Consider the following 23,922-nt stretch of genomic DNA (forward strand, 5'->3'; position numbering starts at 1 on the left):
TTTCTGGAGGAAGGCTTCAGTAAGCACACCGCAGCTCTGGATGTTTGCTAGCGGCTGAAAGGAACCCGTTCCCGGTATTGTGCGTCCTTCATGACCATATCAGTTTGGTGGTGTGGAGGCAGCGCATATCACCATCCCCGAGCGTTGAGCTCCCCGTTTCGGCTTGGATGGCGACGCCGACTTGATCCCCGGAGGCTCGCCTCGCACCCACCGGGTGGCCGGTGGTGATGCTTCCCGACCAAACGACGCCTGGCTCCTCCTCGGCGGCGCAGGTGTCGACCGGTTCGAACCGAAACAACAACAACCGCCGCTGCCGCCGCCGTGGGGGATGTACCACTCGACGCCGCCGCCGATGCGAGCCCGTCTCAGGGGAGCAGCTAAGCTCCCCTCGGGTACCTCTTAATTGGGCCCGATGATGTGAAGGCGAATCCACCTGGAGCTAATGTTCCTGAGCGCCGTGGGCCAACTTCCCTTGTGACTCACACGATTAATTATTTTTTATTTTTTTTAAATATAATTTTTTTTGTCGGATTATCTCTGAATCCTTTTGGAATAAATGTTTGTCAGCAAAAGTGTGACATTTGGATTTAGTGCAAGTAAAGAAGTGGAAGCAACTACAGCGATGTGCTTGTAGTTGAGCTTTTCCACCATGTCCAGATCCAACAGGTTAGTAAATATATTTGTGTATTTTCCCAATATTTGTAGTTTACTTTATATTTTTGATCCTTCTTTTTTTTTTTTTTTTTTTTTTTTTTTTTAAATTTTTCCGTTTGTATTTCAGTCTTGTCTTTGCCATTTTTAATCTTTTCTAATGCTTTACTTTTGTGTTGATTTTCTTTTATTTTCGTATTTTAGTGTTTTTTTCCCCTCCTGATATTTGTCCCATTTTTCATTTATTTGTAATATTTTTCGCCATTATGCTTAAGTGTTTTTGTGTGTAGATTTTTCTTATTTCTACTATTTTGTTTTCAAAAAACTTTTTATTTTTTTAAGAAATTTTGTAGCTTCTCAATTTTTTTTTCCAACTATCATTTTCAATATTGAATTTTATTTGCATTTTTTTAATTTTTATATAACATACACATTTTTGTATTTTTTTCCCTAATTTTTCTATTTATGCATTTTTTATTTTACTCCTTTACACCTTTCTATTATTTTTCCCTGTTATATTTGTGCCTTTTTTTAAGCATTATATTTGACCTAACATTTATGTTTTAAATTTTTTTTTTTCTCCTAATACATGTATTTTTACAATATTTTGTACATTTTAATAATAGTCTAATATCATAGCTAACTTATCAAATACCTTTGTTTGTATTTTATTCCAATATTGAATGTGTAATGTTTTTTTTACAGTGTCAGCCCGCCCGGTGCCGGCGGCAGCGGACCCGGCCTGCGGGGCGGCACCGAGCACCGGTCGGCTTGGGGTGAGTCGGACTCTGTGGCCAACGGCTGCGCGTACTCCACCCGGAGACTCAACAGCCGCTGGAGGGATGACGATGACCCCTCAGAGCGCCGCCGTGCCGGACCTCCCGGCCGCGTGGCAACCACGGTGAGCCGGGTCAGCTTCCGCTCTCGCTCGGCGTGGCAGGAGCGCACCGACGAGGTTCGGGCCAAGTCGGTGGAGCTGGGCCTCCCTCAGGATGGTGTTCCCCCTGCGCCCGAGGCTGGCTTCTCGGCGGCGGCGTTCTGGTCCGGCGTGGCGCACGTCTTCAGCTCCAAGAAGTTCCAGTCGGCCAACCTGGAGCGGCTGTACCAGCGCTACTTCTTCCGGCTCAACCAGAGCAGCCTGACCATGCTGATGGCGGTCCTGGTTCTGGTCTTCGGCGTCATGCTGCTCTTCCACTGCTCGGCGGGGAGCGGTCCCAGCGTGGCGTATGTGGTTGTCTTCTCTGCCGCCATCTTGCTGACGTTGGCGCTGATGCTGGCCTGCAACCGGACGGGTTTCCAGCAGGACCACATGTGGGTGGTGTGCTACGCGCTCATACTGCTAGTGGTGCTGGTGCAGGTGGTTGGCGTGCTGGTGGTGCGGCCTCGGGACGCCTCGGAGGGTATCTGGTGGACCGTCTTCTTCATCCACATCATCTACACGCTGCTGCCCGTCCGTATGCGAGCAGCCGTGCTCACCGGACTGCTGCTGTCCACCGTGCACGTCGCCCTGTCCTGGATGCAGAACAGCGTGGACCCTTTTCTCTGGAAGCAGGTACAGTCATATTTTGCTGCTATAAAACAAACTGTATTGTATATTATTAACTCATTCACTCACAGCCATTTTCACTGAAGCAAGCCCCTTTGCTCCCAGCTCTTTTACTGGAATTTGACTGATTTTACAAGGCCCACAGAATATTTAATAATATTAATATTAAAACATGGAACCTACCAAATGAAAGATGAGTCTCTTCTTTCATCAGGAAAAAAAGTACATTTCTATCTGTTTCCGTTTTGCAGCATTTAGTATATAGCCAAGTTTCATCATTATTCACAAATCTACTTAGAATTGTGGGGAAACAGATCTCTTAAACTCTGCTGCCACCTGCTGGCCGTTTTTGTAATTACTACCATTTTTTTCCGCTCTCTCCAGTTGAGAGGGCTTCTGTATGCTCTAGCATAGAAAAAAAGCAAACTTTAAATATGTCTTTGGGACACTTAATACATTTAAAATAGAACGTATTTATATGTTTTTGGGAGCAAATGAGTTAAGCAGAAAGCAGGGGGGTGTCAAGGAGGGTGATTTGAATATAAAACATTTAGTTGACGGCAAACAAATGAGCAGACCTTGATTTTTTTTTAATAACGTAGCTGCTTTCAAAACGTGCACGTCTGTACATAAAATTAGCAATCCGATCAATGACTTCATCAAATACAGACATTACAGCCGAACACAAAATGAAAGGTTGAAATGGAAAATATCGGCCGAGCTGATTTAGTTGATCAGATCAGTGGAAAGTTTATTTCTAATAGTTTTTAGAGAATCTTGTTACATTTAGTTTTTTTGTTTGTTTTTCTAATAGCTTTTTTTTTTTTTTTTCTTGTATTTGTGTCTAACATTTGCAATATTTTTGTATTTTCCTCACTCTAAATAAAAAAAAAAAAAAAAGTTTTTCTCTTTGTTTTTTTGTTTTGTTTTTTTTTTGGTTAAATTGTCATTTTCATGTGTAATTTTTATTTAATTCCTAATAGTTTTGTTTTTTTGATTGCCCCGATAGCGATATGTCAACTGTATGTTTGTCATAGCGGTGCGAAGCAATGAAAGTGGATGTTAACCTCATCGGAATGAAAAGTTCCAGAGGCTTTTTGCAGCTCAGATGTTCCACATAAAACGCAAACTCTGCTCATTTTGTTAGCACTCTGCTGTCTCGTTGCTTTGATTCCGAGTGCGTATTCCACATACATTGAAGCACAAACTTTTTTTTTTTTTTTTTAATAAATATATATTTTTAATTTTTTATCATAGACATGTTTGCCCACTTTTGCGTCAATAGGTGAAAGTGGTATTGTATACACTACACGCTGTTCCTCATAATCCAATGGACATCTGTTGTGAATCTACAAATTATAACAGAGCAGCAATTCAATTATGACCCTGTTACCGCTGGACCCTTGCCAACCGGGACCATTTATGTTCCCTCCGCTGGGAATATAAAGGGAGGTGTGGGGTTTTCTTTTTTTTTGTTTGTTTGTTTTTTGGTTGGGAGTTGGGGTTGATCCCATGGGGGAAAATGGGGCCAACAAAACAGCCCCCCTAAGAGACAAAAAGCAAAGCATCTGTCTTGTTCGTTGTCCCGCCATGGATTTGATGTTAAGACAAGTGCAATAGTTGCCATTAAATCACAAAGTTAACTCAGTTATGCAAATGAATGGTTAGCCATGTTGCTAATACAGTAAATGATTATGTTGCTAGCTCGCAGTTAAAGCAGCAAATGTTTATTTGCCATATTGCTAAGCTGAACTATAGCGAGTGGTTAGCCGCAACATTTCACAATCTGTATTTTTGTTATGTGGACTTTTCAAAGTTTTAAGCAAGCAACACTTCAGAGAAACTGGTTGTCATTTTTAACATAGTCGCAATTTCTCCATCCTGAGACTTGATCCTGGTGTTAGCCATCGTTCGGAATAATATTGGCAAAGCTACGACCTGATGTTTAATGTCTCCACATTGCCGCCTAAGAATAAGCTTGAACTGCAGACAAATTTCGAGACGATTCAACTTTCACGTGAGCTGCCGGGCGCTGAAATGCTAACAACAACAATGCTAGTGAGGGAAGAATAAACACTTGCAGCTTTCCCACCAGTTCAAGACACCACAACGCAAACACGCACAGCGTTGAGAAGCTAAAACACTCAAATAGACTGAAAAAGTTGTGGAAAAATCTGTAGCATTTTTATTCTTTGGCTTTTGACTCTGCATGAAACTGTATCGTTTGTTTTGTCAGGTTAGCTGTTTTTATGATATAAATTTAAGTGTCTTGTCTTATTTGACAAATTTTTGCTCATCGTACAGCACTTTGTATGCGGCAGCGATTATTTTAAAGCGCTCTATACTCTATAAATATAGTGGAGTCCTCGTTTTGGGCATTTGCCCAAATGAGCCACAATCACAAATATTTTTGTATTAAAAACAAAAAATCCTACTAGCACAACTGAACTTTATTGGGGTTTAATCAGAGGCAATTTAAATTTGAAGACGTTGTGCCTATTTGTGCAACCGCATCTCAGTTGTTGGTTTACTTTCCTCTTTAAAATAATGCATTTTGTTTTCAATTTAATTTTACAATTTAGAGGTCACATTGTTGGTGTTTTTTATTTTCTTTATTTTCTTTCTTTACTGTATGTAAAGTATACAAATCATATAGTTTGCATTCTTGAATTACTTTTAAGTCTTGTGGGAGTGATGGAGAAAGCAATTTTGAACCCGGTGAGGATGCACGGATATCCAAATATGGTCCCTTGTGACGCAGTAACACGCGCGCACTCACACACTAGGCTCTTGTAGCTTAGCAACACATTCCCTCTTTGTATAAAAAAAATCCCCATCAAACTCCAGTGTTGAGTGCTTACACCAGAGCCTCCCTGAATTTTATTTTATTTTTTTCCCCCCCTCAGTGCCAAGTACAAATGAGGCGTAGCACCTTCTCTATTAGCACCATGCTGGTTTTGTTCTTTTTCACATCGATTGGGTGCGTGTTGACTCCTTGCGTCTTGAAGGCTTCCTATTGGGAAAAATGTCAATAAATACATATATAACCTTTAGAATGTTTCCACTGGACTTTGCAAAAAATACAACATCAAATCGGTAATATTTATGTGCTGTTTGTTTTGTTGTGTTTCTGTAAAGCGCTTTGTGACAGCTAAGGCTGTTTTGAAAGCGCTACATAAATAAAGATGACTTGACTTGACATTTTCATAAACACAACTGCTGCTCACTGAAAGAAAGTTACAAACACATCTTTGAAGGAACGGACAAGGTCCATCTGATTTGGAAAAAAAAAAAAATCGTAATTGTGCTTCTCACATGCAAAAATCAAGGAGGGTGGGTGTGGAGTATTTTTAAGGTTGAGTTAGTGTTAGGCCAAAATCAAATGAGCTCCTGACTGTACTTTAGACACACGTTTGAATCTATAGTTTTCAATCTATTGTTTTTTTTCTGTTCCTTGTCTATTGCTTTCAGCCGTGACTTTTGCGGACGTTTTTCTCTGTCGCTGCACAATCACAATCAGAGCTCTTCGGTCTGTCTGAGGTTGCTAATGCTAATGCTGTTGTAAGCTGATGAATAGCAGTCAGCTTGGCAGATGCGACTCATGTTTAAAAGCAGCAGTGTCTGTTTTAGCCACGGAAACGGCACAATGTCAGACTCTTACATCACACTGGACCATGTCTGCTCACAGAACCTCTTCATCTTTAGTCCAATTAGCTGATTAACCTAACGCTTGTCAAATAATCATTTTAGTAAGGAGGCTAATGGCTACTAGCATGAGTCACTAATACAGCCTTGGCATTTGTTCAACTTACCTGTGCCCGATGCGTCCTGGCTGGCGGTTTGCCCGTCTCTAAATGGTTAACTATGCAGTAAATGTTTATTCGTAATGTTGCGAACTGCAAATGGTTAGCCGTGTTGCTAAATTAGCAAGTTGTTAGCCCTGTTTCTGTATTTTCAGTCTGAACATGCTGGTTCACATTACAAAAAACAAATATGACTTCTAAAGTGAACCGAATGTACATACTTGGCCACGTTGCTAACACGCACACTTTTGGCCAGGCTGCTAACATATTGAGCCGTTTGCTAACACGCATGGTTAGCCATGGGGCTCACATGCGCATATTTTGCCATGTTGCTTAAAGAGTCAGTTGATTTTAGCCAAGTTGATAAAATAAAAACATGTAGCCATGTTTTTAATACATGTATTTTTAGCCATGTTGCTAACTCGAACAAAAAGCATCACTGTAGCTTGTGCGTGTGTGCGCCTCACAGTTGGCCATTGTTAGGGTAGCACGAGTAATCCAGCTAGCGGGCTCCATTTTATACCATCATGCAAACAATTTTCGCAATCAGCCAACTGAATACTGACTTGATTTTCTCGAGAAAAGCAGTATAAAATCTACATGTTTATTTGTGGGAGCTACAGCTGAGTGTTTAGACTTCATTGTGAGGCCACATGAAAGCATCTTGGCATAAGGTGGGCAAGGCGGCGGGCATCGTGACCACCTCCAATTACCCTCACACATGGAACGACACCATTTGGAGCGTATCATCCTGGTGGAACATTGACATTTGGTGTAGTGGTTTGATGATTCAGCCCTCGAAGCTAATTTCACTTAGCAACATGGTATTTCTTAAACAAGTCTTAAGCCATGACTTGGAGAAAAAAAAATAATATACAAAGTCAGCCATTTATTTTGATTTGAATTGGCCACTTTAATTATTTCCTGGGGTCGTTCACGTTTTTCTTAAATGGTTCGGCTTCAGTTTGAAATGGCCTATTTGGACCCTATTTGTTGGGTCCCTTTTGAATTGTTTGAAAACTCAGCCACCAAAGCCAGTTTCACTTAACAACAAAATGAAATTTGGGTGGAGAGTCGATAAGTAAACCCACAAATAAAGTCTGAAGAAGTCATGCCTGAAAAGACACTAAAGTGTCATTTTGCTCTGCGGGTTTAGGATCATTTTGGCCGTTTCCAGTGGTCCTTCACATTTATTATTGTCGTCGTCATCATCATCATTTGACAATTCAGCTCCTGTAGCCATCTTGGGAACATAAAATTCTGGAGCCATGTCTATCATGAGTAGACCCAGAAAAAAAAGTTTTGAGAAACCAGGCCAGACAAGACAAAAGTCGTCTGCCATCTTGGTCTGTGAGTCAACCCCAAAAAAAGTTCTTCATAATCCATGCCTGACAATAGATACATGAAGCCAGCCATTTTGATTTGAAGAATATTAGGGTCATTTTGGTCATTTCAAATGGTCCTTTATGTCTAGGAATGAAATTTGGTAGACATGTCTGTCATAAGTAGATCCTCAAAGTCTCAAGAGAACCAAACAAGACAAAAGCGAAAACCCTGACATTATTCCACATTTGCTTATTAGCTGCTAATGCTAGCTATAGCACACTTTGCTAGCTGATAATCTTATAAAATATGACCACTTGAATGCCTGGTTTTTGAGAATTGTAGATACATAAAACATGTTAATTGTCAGCGCCAATGAGTTTACTTAAAGATACGTTTTTCTTTCCCACAGAGTGTGTGTACGTTTCTGACAAAATCTGATCAATTATCTACGAAATGACGTCAGGAAGCGAGCGTTAATGGACCTGATCCGACCAGGTCCTCAGAGAGGACGGAACATCCTGCTTTAACTCTGCTGAATGGCGGCATGATTAAAGGACGCTTAAGTGCTTCGGGGTCGTTGCTGCTCAAACATGGCGGTGACCCGATCTCATGAATCACCGCCGAGCGCACCGATAATGCTCCTTTAGGGAAAATAAACGATACGTGTGGGCCAAGAGGGACAGAAGAAGGCAGCCAGAGTCGTGTCACGCTAAAAATACTAGTTTCGGGTTTAATGGTGAGTCAGCAGATTTAGCGGCGATACTACGCCCACGGGCAATGACCAAAAATGGCATCCGTCTATGGAGGACCAAAACTGCCAAAATTCAAAATAAATAAATGACTAAAAGTGAAAATAAAAATGAATATAAAAAAATACAATTCGAACATTATATCTAAAAAAATATATATATATAAATGGAAATAAATCTTTATTTTCACTTTTATTTATTTAGTCATTTATCTATGTATTTAGTCATTTATTTATTTATCATTTATTTATTTTGAATTTTGGCAGTTTTGATCCTCCATAGACGGATGTCAGTTTTGGTCATTGCCCATGGGCAAATAAATAAATGACTAAATAAATAAATGACTAAAAGTGAAAATAAAAAACAGATTTATTTCAATTTATTTATTTATTTTTTTAGATATAATTTTCAAAACTTTTATATTCATTTTTATTTTAACTTTTAGTCATTTATTTAATTTAGAATTTTAGCAGTTTTGGTCCTCCATATCCGTCTACATGCTTCACAATTTTTCATAATGAGACAAAATTGCTGTATCTATTAATCCATCCAAGGGTACTTCAAATGACCAAAATTACTGCTACAAACCGAAATGGCATACTTCCTGTCTTTTCGGGTATGACTTTTTGTTGGTCAACTCATGTTTGACATGCCTACCAAATTTTAAGTTACGACGTGAAACTAGCTGAAATTTAAAAAAGTTGAAGGACTTCTGCATGAAACAGTTAAACAGTCCTAAAATGGCAGCCTCAAGTCAAAATGGCGGCTGTGGCTTGAGAATTTTTTTTTATTTTTTTTTTGTGGGTCTCACTCATGACATGTATTTTATGTTACGAAGTGGAACTTCTTCCTCAGCTGATTATTATTTTTTTTCCTACTGATTATTGACTGTGCATAATTAGTTGATTGATTATGACTGTAAATAATAAGTTAGTGTTGTTTATGAGTCACTTGGAGGCTGTGAAAGCGTTCATTCCGCAGCGTCAGTGTGGAACGAGCTTTTTTTTTTTTTTTTTTTTTTTTTTTTTTTTTAAGTGCCATTTTTGATCCTCTTGTGTTAACAATAAGGCTGAACGCCTCAACATGCGCATGACTTGCATTACCTCCGGCAGGGCCACAATGTGCTGCCATTGATCCAAACGGCTACCCCACTAGCTAACAAAAGAAGTCTTTTATTTTTATTTTTTTTAGGTTAATTTTAATGTGAATGTAATTGAAATTTTCAGAAAAGCTGGAAGCAATGATTCTTCCTTCAGGAAATGTTTGAAGAAGCGACATTTTGTTCTACATCGACACTGTACAGTTATAACTAGGGGTGTTAAAAAAAAATCGATTCGGCGATATATCGCGATACTACATCGCGCGATTCTCGAATCGATTCAATAATCGGCAGAATCGATTTTTTTTTTTTTTTTTTTTTTTTTTTTTTTTTTTTTTTTAGGATTCACACCTTGAGCATGGAAGAATGTTATATGAACGGCACATTAAGCCTTAATATTTTTATTTTAATGCTGTTCAAATGTGAAACAGATTGCAAACTGTTTGTGTACAGTGGCTCACGGTTATAAGCCTCAAGTTTTAGATAAATATATTCATACAAATCTTACAGTGTACATGTACAAATTTACTGATAGTATTTTCTAAATTTGAATGGAAAAAAATCGCAACAATCGACTTATAAATTCGTATCGGGATTAATCGGTATCGAATCGAATCGTGACCTGTGAATCGTGATACGAATCGAATCGTCAGGTACTAGGCAATTCACACCCCTAGTTATAACAGTAATCATGTGCTCAAGCAAGTGTAAATTTAAAATATAAATTTCAAATTGTGGATTTAGACAAGTACTGTAATGCAAATGACACAAAATGTCCTTGATCAATTATGTTGATTCTCTCCTTATAAATATTTTTACATTATTTTTTTTCATGTATTAGTTTGAATTGATTATCTTTCACAATTATTGCATGCAGTGTAATGTAATTTAATACATTTTAAATAGCATTATCTTGAACAATATTTAAATATGTTAATTTAAATAATTCAATTTATTTTATTAAAATATAATTTAAATACACAATTTTATTTTTATTATAAACAATTGAGGTTTCAACTTCATTAAAAACATGTATTTAAGTAATTTAATATAGTTAATAAAAAATTGTGTTCTCTATTGATTAACAAATATGAAATTGTTTTTACTAGTTAAAAATAAATTGTTTTAATTAAATATTAAGCTAAATTAACTGAATATTTTTTTAATTGTATTTCATTTACTTTTTAAACATTACATTGTAATAGAGAAAAGAGAAAAATTGGCCTTTTAAAAAAAAAAAATTATTTAAATGATTACACTAACCTACTACTACCGCTAAAATATAAATGTAGTTATTTTGTATACAGTTTTTATAGCATTTCAATTAGACCTTTTTTTCTGTTTTTTTTTCCCCCCAAAAAAAACTGTTTAGCTGAAATGTTAATTTCCCAATTGTCCACTTCATTAGGTACACCATGTAACGCTCAATCACGTCTTATTTGTTTGAATAGAATCCAACATTCCCTCGTCGTCGCCCCGTCATGTTGTTCCGAGGAGGAAAAGCCCGTGCTTTCCAAATAAGGGCGGCGTGGATATTAATAGAATAAGAGCTCGCGTTTGTGTTGACCTGTTGACGAGGAGAAGACTTTATCTGATGCACGCACCGTTACCGTGGCAACCACGAGGTGGGGGGAAGGACAGCTGTAGGAAGCTTTGGGTTTTGTCTTTTGTTGAGGTAGCATTTCCACCACAAACAGGCCTAACGGTACCACTGGCTGGAGTGACACGCCTCTCTTGTTTTGATGAGGAAATGTCACGTCCATCTGGGGACCACATGTTGCCATTTTGTGGGCAAATGTATTGTTATAATGGCAAAATATTGCACTTGTATGGGGCTCATAGCCCATAGTGTGCTTTGTTGTCTAATTAAAACTTTTTTTTTTCTTTTTTTTTGTGGAGGAAAAAAAGTGTTTTAAAGGCAAAATATTCTCTACTTGCCTAATATTTGTCATGAAGTGTTGCATTTTTGTGCACATTACACATTTATGGCCAAATATAGCATTTTTATGTCCGATAATAGCATTGTTTGTTAAAAGTAATTTGAGGTTGTATTGTGTGTCTTTTTAATGAAGATGACTTCAGTGGGAGATACCATTGGTAACAAAAGTGGACTTTCAGGAATGTCCTTCATGTCCACGTCATTGATCATCGATACATTCGCATGTGCTCATCGGAGTTGATGTGAGAAGGCCTTTTGTGTGCCTGAGTGCAGTTTCAGTCAGATAACAAGCACAGATACCGACTCGTGACTAAAACATTTACTTCTGATGTTGACTTGCTCATGCATCATTTTTAGGAACAAATGTATTGTTCTAAGTGGGGGTTTGCATCTCTCAAATAAAAGATGACTTGATATGCATCTTGATACATGATGCAATTTATTTATTTTTTTTTAAATGATTCAATTCAATATGGTAGGACCGCAGCTTTTTATTAACATGTAAAGTTTTTGACATATGCTAAAATACTAATGAATGCTGCCATAAACGTTAATTGCCGTTTACGTTATTTTTGTTGTTTTCTCATTGGACAGTGCAATGTTTTGTGCAGCGCTGCCTTGTCTTTGGATTTGTGAAATCAAAAACTCTCACAAACTATGGCCAGCAGATGGCAGCATCGTATCTCTTTTCAATGCGCTCCCTATGTAGCAAATTACAATGAAACATGACTGATATATGAAATAGAACGTTTTCAAGGATGACGTGAGTGATCAAAGCCTTTGTCAATGTCAAGGAGTTAAAAAAAAAATAAGTTATAATTCAATCAAAAGTCAATATTTTAAGACTAAAATTGTGGTCTAATGTTTTCAAAGTTGGTGTTTTTACAGCATTTTTGTGTCAAATTAGAACCTTTTTGTGTGAATATATTACATTATTATGCCCAGCTATCATTATTTTTTAAAAGAATGTTTTTTTTTTTTTTGTTTTTTTTTTTTGTGTAATTTGTTTAGAATCTTTCTCCAAGATGTTGGATGGTGTTTGTGTTTTGTGCACCGCAGCTGGTGTCCAACATACTGATCTTCTCGTGCACCAACATCGTGGGTGTGTGCACACATTACCCGGCGGAGGGCTCTCAGAGGCAAGCCTTCCGGGAGACGCGGGAATGCATCCAGGCTCGCCTGCACTCACAACGGGAGAACCAGCAGCAGGTGAAAAACATTCCGGAATGATTTGGGGATTATCGTTAGCTAACACGCCCACGGTCATTCTCCCTCGCTTTGTACTCAAGGTCACGGCCGGAAATGGTTTTATTTGTTTATTTATTTTTGTTACCTGCAGGAGCGTCTGCTGCTGTCTGTGCTTCCCCGCCACGTCGCCATGGAGATGAAGGCGGACATAAATGCCAAGCAGGAGGACATGATGTTTCACAAAATCTACATACAGAAGCATGATAATGTCAGGTACGAAATGCAAAAACAAGTACTGGCTCAGGAGGAGAAAAACAAATTAATATGGTTTTCCATGCTGAAGTTTACTTATTTAAGTCGCTTTATTGACAAACGACAACAATGGATGATGTACAAAACACCAAGATTCCACAAAGTGCTGTTGAAGGAAGTGGCTCAAAATAATTTATGCTTTTCACGCTGGAATAATTCTGTGCAATTAACTGAAATTAGATTTCAATTATTAAACTCCGCAATTACAAAATCTGCATAATTGTGGAAAAAATAATAAAAATTTGGGGTTCTTTGAATTGTTTTAATTTACATTTGCACCTTTTTTATTTATTTTAAAATAACAAATTTAATAAATTGTTTCATATAGGAACTTATATAATAATAGTGTTCAGCATATCATCATAATTGTAAAAAAAAAAAAAAATTGGGGTTCTTTGAGTTGTTTTAATTTACATTTGCTCCTTTTTATTTATTTATTTTAAAATAACAAATTTAATAAATTGTTTCATCCTATAGGAACTTGCATAATTCTAGTGTTTCAAAGAATTTTATTTCACATTTTTACGTTAAAACATTTTCTTTTTTGGTACCAAAAAAATAAATAAATATATGATCGTTCCAATCGTGATTTCAATTACGACCAATATAATCGGGATTTATATTTTCTTCATAATCGAGCAGCTCTAAATAATTAAAAAAAAAACAACAACGTTGAAATCTTGACTTTATTGACTCTATATAATATATACAAATCATAAAATACAAAAGACACACAAAACCCTAAACTGTAAAAACTCCTTTTGGAGGAAGGTGCTCAAAATAAATAAATAAATAAATAAATAAACCTTTCATCATCATATTCAAAATATTGTAACGACTGCTGGCTAAGGAAGTGCCTTAAAACATTTTCAAGATTGAAAACTTTATCGCCATTTGCTCCAGGAAGCAAATGTTAACATTAGCTAACTTGTAAGCAAATCGATTTTGACAGCGCTGGTCGGGGGCGACTTGGCTAATTGGGGTCCGCTAATTGGCAACAACAGGAAGCAGAGCGACGCCTCCTGCTGCTTACTGCTGGCTAACCAACTGGTCGCGCGTTAGCATTAGCCTGTTGCCGCATGACCGCATTGGTGGGGATGTTTTCAATGTTGATGTTATGCAGGCCTGCAGCAAGAGAGCGAGAGGGACAAGTTCATGTGGAGGTCATTAGCTCATGAAGAATATAAAAAAAATCACACAGCAGCCAGTGAAAACAATCATGGCTGCTGTGAGAATCAACAAATGGCAACGTAGCAGGAAAAAAAAATCCAAATCATTTGGTTGCTACACTGCTGTTTTATGAGGAGACAAGTTGCGGCCATTAAAGTCAAAAGTGTGATTTGTTGTCAACTAAATGAATGCAGACCCTTGAGGTAGGGCAGTCATGTGCCATTCATGAGTTCAGCATGACTTTTATTTCAGGTTTGTGTCTTGAGGACGTGTGTAAATATAGCACAATAGATCCTTGTGTGTGTGTGTGTGTGTGTTTTTTTTTAAATATCTAATTAAAAATGATGCATTTTCGTTTTGTGTAGCATCCTGTTCGCAGACATCGAAGGCTTCACGAGTTTGGCGTCTCAGTGTACGGCTCAGGAGCTCGTCATGACGCTCAACGAACTCTTTGCGCGCTTTGACAAGTTGGCGGCGGTACGTACACACGCACGCGAGTATATTGCTACGAATTTCGGTCTTCTGACCTGACATCAACGTCTGAAATACCGTTATTATCACGTCACAATTATAGAAACAATAGAGAATTATATATATATATATATATATATATATATATATATATATATATATATATATATATATATATATATATTTAATTTATTTGTATCCCTCCCATATGCTTTAAACACACTTCAACTTATTAAAACCCACTTTTAAAAGTAATCCTTAGTACCTGTTGTCACTCTCTTGCTGTCAATACATGGAAGAAAATCATATAACATCACTGAGGGAACGAAGTCGACTCTTGCTTCAAGCTTATTGTCTCTCCCTGTAAAATGACACAGAGAACAAAAGAGAATTTATCATAAAAAACACCAAAATGTTCAACTAAACATTTTGTATAATGAAACTCGGCTAGCTTAATGCTAACTAGCACTACTGATTCTGAAGTCTATGGGCAGATTAGACAGACGTGGCAACAATAAGAGGCTGACATCCAATTGGACAAAAAAACCCAAATACAACTGGAAGCAGTGTAGACCTCCCCTGGATTGACACTTATGTTGCTGGCGTGTCCGCAGGAGAATCACTGCCTCCGCATCAAGATCCTTGGGGACTGCTACTACTGCGTGTCTGGCCTTCCCGAGGCCCGTGCTGACCACGCCCACTGCTGCGTGGAAATGGGCCTGGACATGATTGAAGCCATCTCGTAAGACCACCACATCGACTACTCCGACGCTACACTAATGTTTTTTGTTATTTAACTCGTGTTAACGAGCAGCCAAAAATATTTAGTCATAATTGTCCAATCAGAATGCTCAGATGTGATAACTATGCTGCTCTCAACCACTAGTGGGAGCACTCACCTATTTTTTTTATTTTTTTTTATTTATTATTATTATTATTTTTTCCCTAGGCTGGTTCGGGAGGTGACGGGCGTGAACGTGAACATGCGGGTGGGCATCCACAGCGGGCGCGTCCACTGCGGCGTGCTGGGCCTGAGGAAATGGCAATTTGACGTCTGGTCCAATGACGTCACGCTCGCCAACCAGATGGAGGCTGGCGGGAAAGCCGGGTAGATAAAGGACTGAATTTCGATTTTTTTTTTTTTTTTTTTTTTTATCTGAGTTTGTCGGGTTTATGAGACTTATGTTTGTTAGCCACCACAATAAGTCTCCTACTTGAATGAAGTAAAATTGGTCAATTTTTTTAATTTTTTTTAAATTTCAATTCAAAATGGAAAGAAGACTAATATGTGAGGAATATATGAATTGTGTGATGTCAGGCGCATCCACATCACCAAGGCCACACTCAACTATCTGAATGGTGACTACGACGTGGAGGCGGGAGCGGGCGGCGAGAGGAACGCATACCTGAAGAGGAACAGCATCGAGACATTCCTCATTGTCGGATGCAGCCAGAAGAGGGTAAAGATTCTGATGATGATGATGATGATGATGATTATTATTATTCAAAGGTATACTTGACTCATTGAGCCATTTTTTTAGCAGTAAAAAGTTAATATTTTGTGTACAGTTGATGTGCTAACTTCATTATTTTTCATGTACAATTAATACCTTTTAGAAAGTAATATTTCCACTTTCTGTCGACTGCTGATGACATCACCTGTGCTGAGGAAGTAGGTAACGACCGATCATGGTTCAGTTTACTGACCAAACCCAGAAAACAGGTGAGCCATGATTGGCCGTTACCGTAACTGTAAATTCATAAGAGATGCCACACATTAAAGAATGATAACATTAGCATTTTAGCCACCGCAAAATATCACTCAACAATCACATTCTCCAACATTTTAATTCAGTTGGACAAATTGTTTGTTTTAGAAGTTTTAGCATTGTAGCAACCTAAAATGTCAGATCTGAATGTGAATTCTCCACAATTGCAATTTTTAACCAAACATTTCAATCCAATTAATGATAGCATTTGCACATGAATTCTCAGCGACACTCAACAATCAGTTCTCATAACTTCTCAACCAAACTTTTCATAAAAAAAACATAATTTAGTCATGAATTATTGTCGACGATCAAAGATCACAATATCACTTTTATGTATGATTCGAGATGTTTTTAATTTTAGCTTTGGCGTTTTTAGCATTCCAGCAAAAACATCAGATTTGGGGCATGAATTCCCGTCAACGCCCTCAAAACGATTGCAATTGTCAACAATTGCGATTCTCAGGCAAACATTTTTGATCCTTTTGAGATGTTGTTATGCTAGCAACAGCAAAACCTCAAATTCAGATTTGAAGTCAACGTCTATTTTGACACAATTTGACATAATTTTTTGCATTGCCTGTCAGCTGGAGCAAAACGTATTGATTTTTGATACAAGGATCTCTTTCCGTGCGTCGACGCTCAGAATTTGCAAATGGATGCCGTGCTTTTTGAAACAAGCTTATCCTTTTACAAAAGTCACCAGTGTGAAATTGATCATCTGATAGCAACGTTCGGTGGCGGCAGCACTTCTAATCATGTGATTCCTCAAAAGAGGATTGATTATAATGTAACTTCTGGCTAAAGGTTGTCATATTTTGAACAAAGACGCTTTGTGATAGTTGTTCATGTGTTTGATCAATGTGGCTTTTGTTTTGGAATTTAAAAAAAAAAAAGTGATCTTGATGAAGAGATGCTATGTTGTCACGTTGCAAAGTGTTGAGAAAGTTTTTTTTTTTTTTTTAAATGTGCATCAGAAAGAGGAGAAGGCCGTGATCGCCAAGATGAATTGCCATCGGACAAACTCTGTGGGTCACAACAGCAGCCACTGGACGGACAGACCTTTCTACAACCACCTGGCCAACAACAACCAGATCTCCAAGGAGATGAAGAGGATGGTAAAGACGACACATCGGCATAATGAACGCTATTTATAGAACCACATAAGGCCTCACGCTCGCACCTTCACAAGTCAGAATAGGCCGACGCCTACTTCTCGCATCTTGCGCCATCATGCGAAGATATCATCAAAACATGTTATGTAAGAGAAGAATAATTTTTAGATAGTCAATCCTTTATTATATGTAGAAAACTAAATCTAGAAACGATGGAAATTTGGTTAATTTAAAAAAATGTGTTTTCATTGAAAATATTTTGACTGCAAGAAGGTGAAGGAGAGCTGACGCGAGTCTCATTCAAGCGTCACTAATGAACAAAAACGACACAAGTGACTTTGTGTTAATTTGCTTTAATTGATCAGAACCGAGCCACTTGCTACCATGGCAACGATCAGCAAATGACCCAGACGGGATGTTTTTGCATCTGATCAGGCTTTTATTGATTGGACGCAGACAAAGTTCACATGCACACACTACTACTACTTTCATTGTCCTTTTCATTGTATTTCATGTATTTTTTCCCGTTCAGTCATGTATCTTTTTTTTAATATCCATTCCATGGAATCTGGTTTCTTGGATTTGTGTATTTTTCATTGAATTGTGTCTCTCTTGTGTGTCACAGGGCTTTGAAGACCCAAAGGACAAGTAAGTAATAAGTATTTCCACAAAAACGTATGTTTTAGTTTTGCCACTTGTATTTTGAAAGCGTCCTTAACCCCGTTGACTGCTGGGAGGGAGTTCCCTTGATCCTAACTGTTGTCTCCGCTATTTCCAGTCTTCCTGTTGCCATGGAAACCGTCCACGTGCCCTTGCTACGCCCACACCAGCTTGCAATAACACTTGCAGTTTCAAAGCGGCCACAATGGGGCGGCAAGCGCATTTGCCTTCTTAACGTCATTAAAAATTCGCCAAAAGTTCTCGCCATGCATTGCGTTATAGTTTAGGCGTAATAAATAAATAAATAAATAAATAAATTTAAAAAAAAAAAGTGTTCTTTGCATATACTTTCAAATGCAGTAGTATAAAAGAAATTCTATTTGAGAAATTCATGTGAGGTTGTAAAATATCTACGTTTTATGAAGTGTTCATGCGCAGTCGTGAAATACTGTCAATGCGCTCTAGATGGGATGCCTTCAGGTGCAGTTGTAAAATGTTCTCTTCAAGAGATACATTCAGTTGTGGTCATAAACAATGGTTTCTGAATTAGTTGTTTAATTCCAATTACGGATTAGCGTAGTTTCAGGAAGAGATGCATCAGGTGTACTTGTGAAAATAAGTTATCTTGGGTGAGATGCATTCAGATGCAGTTGTTACAAAAGGTTATTTTGTAGGTGCAATGTGTTCATGTGCAGTCGTAAAATACATGCTCTTTGCTGATGAAAAAAACAAACAAACAAAAAAAAGCATTCTATAAATATAAGAGTAAAAGACGTCTCGAAGTTTTGACATTCTCTAGATTAATAAAAAAAAACAAAAAAACACCACCACCACATTCCAGTTTCGAGATGTGATGTGTTCAGGTGTATTTTTAAAAATGATGTATTCTTAGTATGTGACGCGTGCAGTGGTGCAATGTTTCCGTTTTCTAAAAGTGGTACATTCAGGTCACGTAGTATAAAATACATTTGGTAGCAGTCTATTTATTTATTTATTTATTTTTCTGTTCAGACACGCGCAGGAGCACATGAACCCCGAGGACGAGGTGGACGAGTTCCTGGGCCGAGCCATCGACGCCCGCAGCATCGACCGGCTTAGATCAGAACACGTCAGGAAGTTCCTGCTTACCTTCAGGGAGGCCGACCTGGAGAACAAGGTTCCGCAACTCATCCTCCTCCTTCCTCACCTTCACGTCAGCGAGAAATGACCCCAATATGAATGCTGATATTTTGCGATGCAGTACTCCAGACAGGTGGACTCCCGCTTCGGGGCGTACGTGGCGTGCGCCTCGCTGGTCTTCCTCTTCATCTGCTGCATACACGTCGTCATCTTGCCACCGTGAGTCGCTGATATTTTTCCAACAATAAGTGAAGCGCTCGTTGTTCAACATTCTTATCATACAAATAAGTTACATATTATTTCTGAATATGAATGTGTGTCACCTTTTGCAGTTCTGGCGTGATGAGGGGTTTCTTCGCATGCTGTCTCGTCCTCTTGATGGCGCTCATGTTTGTGTCCAGCGTGTACTGCTGCTACGGGGTGAGTCGACACGCATCATTTGGTCCGACGCGCCGAAAACAGAAGTAACCACGGCGGTGCGTTTCAGGTGTTTCCGGCGGCCTTGCAGACCTTCTCCAGGAGGATCGTCCAATCGCGTCTCAACAGCACCCTGGTGGGCGTGGCCACCATCCTGGTGGTCTTCCTGTCGGCCTTCGTCAACATCGTGAGTGGCACGAGCATTTCCGTTCGTACGTGTTTGGCAGTCGGCCCAAGGTTGACCCTTTCGAACTGCCCGGTCCTTCATTTCAGTTCAGCTGCAGCGGGCGTGACCTTCGCGACTGCATCGGGGCGGAGCTTAACATCAGCCAGGGTGAGGTGGATGCCTGCCACGCCCGCTTACTCAACTACAGCCTGGACGTACAGACGGGACCCTGCGGGGATCAAGCGCCCTTCTGTGGATTTCCTGAGGTACTGCAGCAAGTACAGTTAATATTAACAGGAAGTAGATTAGTCGAACCTCCAGAGGTATAAATAAAAATAAATAAATAAATAAAAAAAGGGTGAAAAGTAAACAATCTTGAACTGAGATGTGTTCAGGCGTAAAGTTGTAAAGATTTACCTACGATTAGGGTCCAACTGATTGTGATTTGTGAAAACAATTCTCCAATTTTGCTGGTCTCTTACAACAATGAAGACAAATTATATACATAAGATTGGACAGAGAGAAACTAAGAAAAAAATCCCCCCCCCCCCCCCCCCCCCACGAGCTTTCAATACTGTTTAAGTCATTATCTTTGTCATCTTGTAAAAAGAAAAAAAACCCAAAAAAAACAAAAAGGATGATTTGAAAAGCGCTGATATTCGCCTTTTTTTATGCATTCAAGTGAACTCGTTAAAAGGAAAGTGTGTAGAATTTTTCGATATTTCAATGTTCATTCATTTTAAAAACCCAATATTAATTACAATAATTTGCAAAACCTCAATTTTTTATAAAAAAAAATATAATCGTTGGCCTAGTGATCGCTAATTATTACATAGGTCAACGCCGCACCTTGGAGGAGGCTGATATTTTTTGTAGCCATCTTTCTGCTACGGATACCCAAAGGAGAAGAACTTGGCTAACGTAGAAATTGGTGGTGAACCTCTTTAAGACATTGCAGTAATGCATGCGCTTCAAACTATTAGTTCATCACTAGGTGGAAAAAAAATTCTGCACACTGTCCCTTTAAAATATATTTTTAATGTGAGTGGTTCAGGTTTTTGTTGTGATGCATTAAAGTGTATTTTTGGAAAGGGAGAAAAACAAAAAACTTGATGCATTCAAGTTTAGTTGCAAACAATAAAAAAACGCTCTCTGACACATTTTAAATGACTTTTCTTAATTCGTTTAAGTTCACTTGTTTAAAAAAAAAAAGTTCTAGAAATATTTCCTTTTTTAATGTGAAGTGTTCAGGTACTAACATAAATGACACATTAGTACCTGTGTGACTATTCCTAAATGTGACACAATCAGGTATGCTCATAAAAGAGCGCGTTAAACGTGACGTGTTCACGGGCAGTGGTAAAACTGAGTTTTCCCCGCCTGTTTGTTTTCCTCAGTACTTTTCGTGGTGCGTGGTGCTGAGCCTGCTGGCGTGCTCGGTGTTCCTGCAGGCTCACAGCCTGGGCAAGCTCGTGCTCATGCTGTGTATGGAGCTGCTCTACCTTCTGGTTGTGGAGCTGCCGCGGGCCGCGCTCCTCGACAACCGCGACCTCCTCGCCGTGGCCAACGCCGCGTGAGTTCTCCTTCCTACTGTATGTCGCCACTGAGGCATTTTTTATTTTAATGGCGAATATACAATAGTGGAATGGCTGCTAAGAATCTCTAATGAGGCTCCACGACTCACTTAAACAAAATTTCTCAGCACAAGGAATACCAGCAAAACTACTTTTTGTGCACAAGATGCTCCTCAATTATCAACATAGCTCATTGGCACCAAGGTGCCACAAGATGGTGTCAAAGCACTACTTTTGGCTAAAGGAAGCTCCTCAATTTCAAAATACAGTAGTTCCGTATTGATATGATGCCAAAGGGTGGTGGCAAAGCACTACGTTTAACTGAAGCTCCTGAACTCACTTCAACAGTTTGTCGGCACCAAGATGCCTAAAGATGCCAGCCAAAAAAAAAAAAAAAAAAAAAAAAAAAGGCCTCAACTTCAACTAAGTTTCTCTGCACAAACATGCCTAATGATGGTGCCAAAGCACTACTTTTTTTTAAATTATTATTAATTTACTATACAGTGAATATGTGATTCAAACACAGCCTGCATGTCTTGTATGTTTGTTGCGTAGATGAAAGTCTGACCTTTCTTCTCTTTTGTCCCCCATTAGCGAGCACGTGAACGGAACCAGGTGAGATCAGCACGTTGCCGTCTTCCGCCGAGACAAATCTTAAAACCGCGTCCGTGTGTGTCTCCTTTTAGCTGCGCGATGGAGTCCAAGGTGCCTCTGAAGATCATGACCCCCGTGGTGATCACCGTCTTCGTGCTGGCGCTCTACCTGCACGCCCAGCAGGTGGAGTCCACGGCCCGACTCGACTTCCTCTGGAAGCTGCAGGTCAGCTCGCCCCAAAATGAAATGTGAAAACTTTTTAGTAGTAAGTGTTCAAAACAAAACTCAAATACCGAAACTAATTAAAACTAAGCATTTAATAAATAACTAAAATTAATAAAAACCAACGGAACTATCCTGAAAACTAATTAAAACTAACTAAATTTAAAAAACCAAATTCAAAACGAAATCAAAACTAAAATGAAAAATTCCAAAACTATAACAACAACCCTGGACTGTACCCAAAGGCATTTATTTACTGTAGTATTTTTTAGTTTTTTAACTGCACCTGAATGCATCTTGCCACCACAACTGAAGAGACCAGATGCGATGCATTGAGGTAAATTTGTAAATTGACATCTTACAAGCTCAGTACCCTGGTACAGTGATAAAACTTGATGTGATGCGTTCAGGCATGTTTGTGAAAAAACAAGCGCAATTATAGAGAATTTTTTTTTCACAATTGTTCTGAAACTGAATGCACTACGTGTGATGCGTTGAAGCGCACTTGTGAAAGTTTTTGGGCGTTTGCATGCAGGCGACGGAAGAGAAGGAGGCGATGGAGGAGCTGCAGGCGTACAACCGGCGGCTGCTGCACAACATCCTGCCCAAGGATGTGGCGGCGCACTTTTTGCAGCGCGAGCGGCGCAACGACGAGCTCTACTACCAGTCGTGCGAGTGCGTGGCCGTCATGTTCGCCTCCATCAGCAACTTCTCCGAATTCTACGTGGAGCTGGAGGGGAACAACGAGGGCGTCGAGTGCCTCCGGCTCCTCAACGAGATCATCGCCGACTTTGACGAGGTGACGCAAATAAAACTATAATGCAACTTTTTTTTTTTTTTAAATAAACACTCCAGTGTTGTGATGCATTCAGGCACAGTTGTAAAAAACGCATACAAGCAGGGTTCACGAAACGTTTTCGGCAGATCATCAGCGAGGACAACTTCCGTCAGCTGGAGAAGATCAAGACGATCGGCTCGACGTACATGGCGGCGTCGGGCCTGAACGCGTGCACCTACGACAAGACGGGCCGCTCGCACATCCGTGCCCTGGCCGACTACGCCATGCGCCTCATGGACCAGATGAAGTACATCAACGAGCACTCTTTCAACAACTTCAAGATGAAGATCGGTGAAGACCTGCCGAGGCGCCCGCACTCTCCTTGAGTACGCTCACGCTGACTTTTTTTTTTTTTTGCTACGTTCTGTCAGGACTGAACATGGGCCCCGTGGTGGCCGGCGTGATCGGAGCCCGGAAGCCTCAGTACGACATTTGGGGCAACACGGTCAACGTGGCGAGTCGCATGGACAGCACCGGTGTACCCGAAAAGATACAGGTACAAAATGCCATTCTAGAGGCTTCATTTAGACAAAAGTAGTACTTTGGTTTCATTATGGTGCCAAGGGACTAGATTGAAAGGAGCTAAGGATTTTCATTTAGTCTTAAAGTGATGCTTTGGCACCAAGTTAGTGAGTTTAGGATTTCTACTGGCACAAAAGCAGTGCTTCAGTACCAAGAAACTAAGTTGAGGCTTTTCATCTAGACAAAAGTAGTGCTTTGGTGCCAAGAAACTATGTTGGTGAGATGATTTACATTTAGACAAAAGTAAAACTTTGGCACAATGTTATAGCGAGTTGAGGATTTTGGCTTAAAAGTAGTGCTTTGGGACCAAGAAGCTACGTTGACGATTTACATTCAGACAAATGTAAAATTTTGGCACCATGTTAGTGAGTTGAGGGTTTCACATAAAAGTTGCGCTTTGTTGCTCAGAGTGTATGTCAATCCAAATGCATCACATCTTAAAATGTGTGGGGGTTTTTTGGGGGGGGGTTTTCGCACAAGTGAATATATGAAATTTAGAATTATTTGTCTGCACTTGAACACATCGCATAACTTCATGCCTTTAGGGACACTTTTTTTTTTTTAAATTCAATTTGGACGCATCACATTTAAATGTCCCCGCCCAAAGACAACCTTAAGTTGTTGTGATGTGTTCAGGTGCATTGCTTCTATCTATCTATCTATCTATCTATA

At 39.3% G+C, this 23,922-nt stretch overlaps 1 protein-coding gene across 1 annotated transcript in view; it reads left to right on the forward strand.

Moving 5' to 3' along the window:
• adcy5 (adenylate cyclase 5) overlaps nt 1–23,922 on the forward strand; it is a 24,825-nt gene continuing 903 nt past the window's right edge. Inside the window, exons 1-21 of the mRNA XM_077536016.1 lie at nt 1–666; nt 1,357–2,203; nt 12,173–12,322; nt 12,453–12,574; nt 14,149–14,260; nt 14,869–14,996; nt 15,204–15,362; nt 15,573–15,714; nt 17,001–17,141; nt 17,764–17,786; nt 18,810–18,954; nt 19,039–19,136; nt 19,250–19,337; nt 19,405–19,521; nt 19,608–19,766; nt 20,898–21,073; nt 21,669–21,689; nt 21,761–21,893; nt 22,426–22,689; nt 22,815–23,019; nt 23,100–23,224. Coding sequence (XP_077392142.1) covers nt 650–666; nt 1,357–2,203; nt 12,173–12,322; nt 12,453–12,574; nt 14,149–14,260; nt 14,869–14,996; nt 15,204–15,362; nt 15,573–15,714; nt 17,001–17,141; nt 17,764–17,786; nt 18,810–18,954; nt 19,039–19,136; nt 19,250–19,337; nt 19,405–19,521; nt 19,608–19,766; nt 20,898–21,073; nt 21,669–21,689; nt 21,761–21,893; nt 22,426–22,689; nt 22,815–23,019; nt 23,100–23,224 — 3,372 coding nt within the window. The 5' untranslated portion in view covers nt 1–649. The remainder of the gene's footprint in view (nt 667–1,356; nt 2,204–12,172; nt 12,323–12,452; nt 12,575–14,148; nt 14,261–14,868; nt 14,997–15,203; nt 15,363–15,572; nt 15,715–17,000; nt 17,142–17,763; nt 17,787–18,809; nt 18,955–19,038; nt 19,137–19,249; nt 19,338–19,404; nt 19,522–19,607; nt 19,767–20,897; nt 21,074–21,668; nt 21,690–21,760; nt 21,894–22,425; nt 22,690–22,814; nt 23,020–23,099; nt 23,225–23,922) is intronic.

Source organism: Festucalex cinctus, chromosome 11 (assembly GCF_051991245.1).
Source record: "Festucalex cinctus isolate MCC-2025b chromosome 11, RoL_Fcin_1.0, whole genome shotgun sequence".
In the NCBI taxonomy this organism is placed as follows: domain Eukaryota; kingdom Metazoa; phylum Chordata; class Actinopteri; order Syngnathiformes; family Syngnathidae; genus Festucalex; species Festucalex cinctus.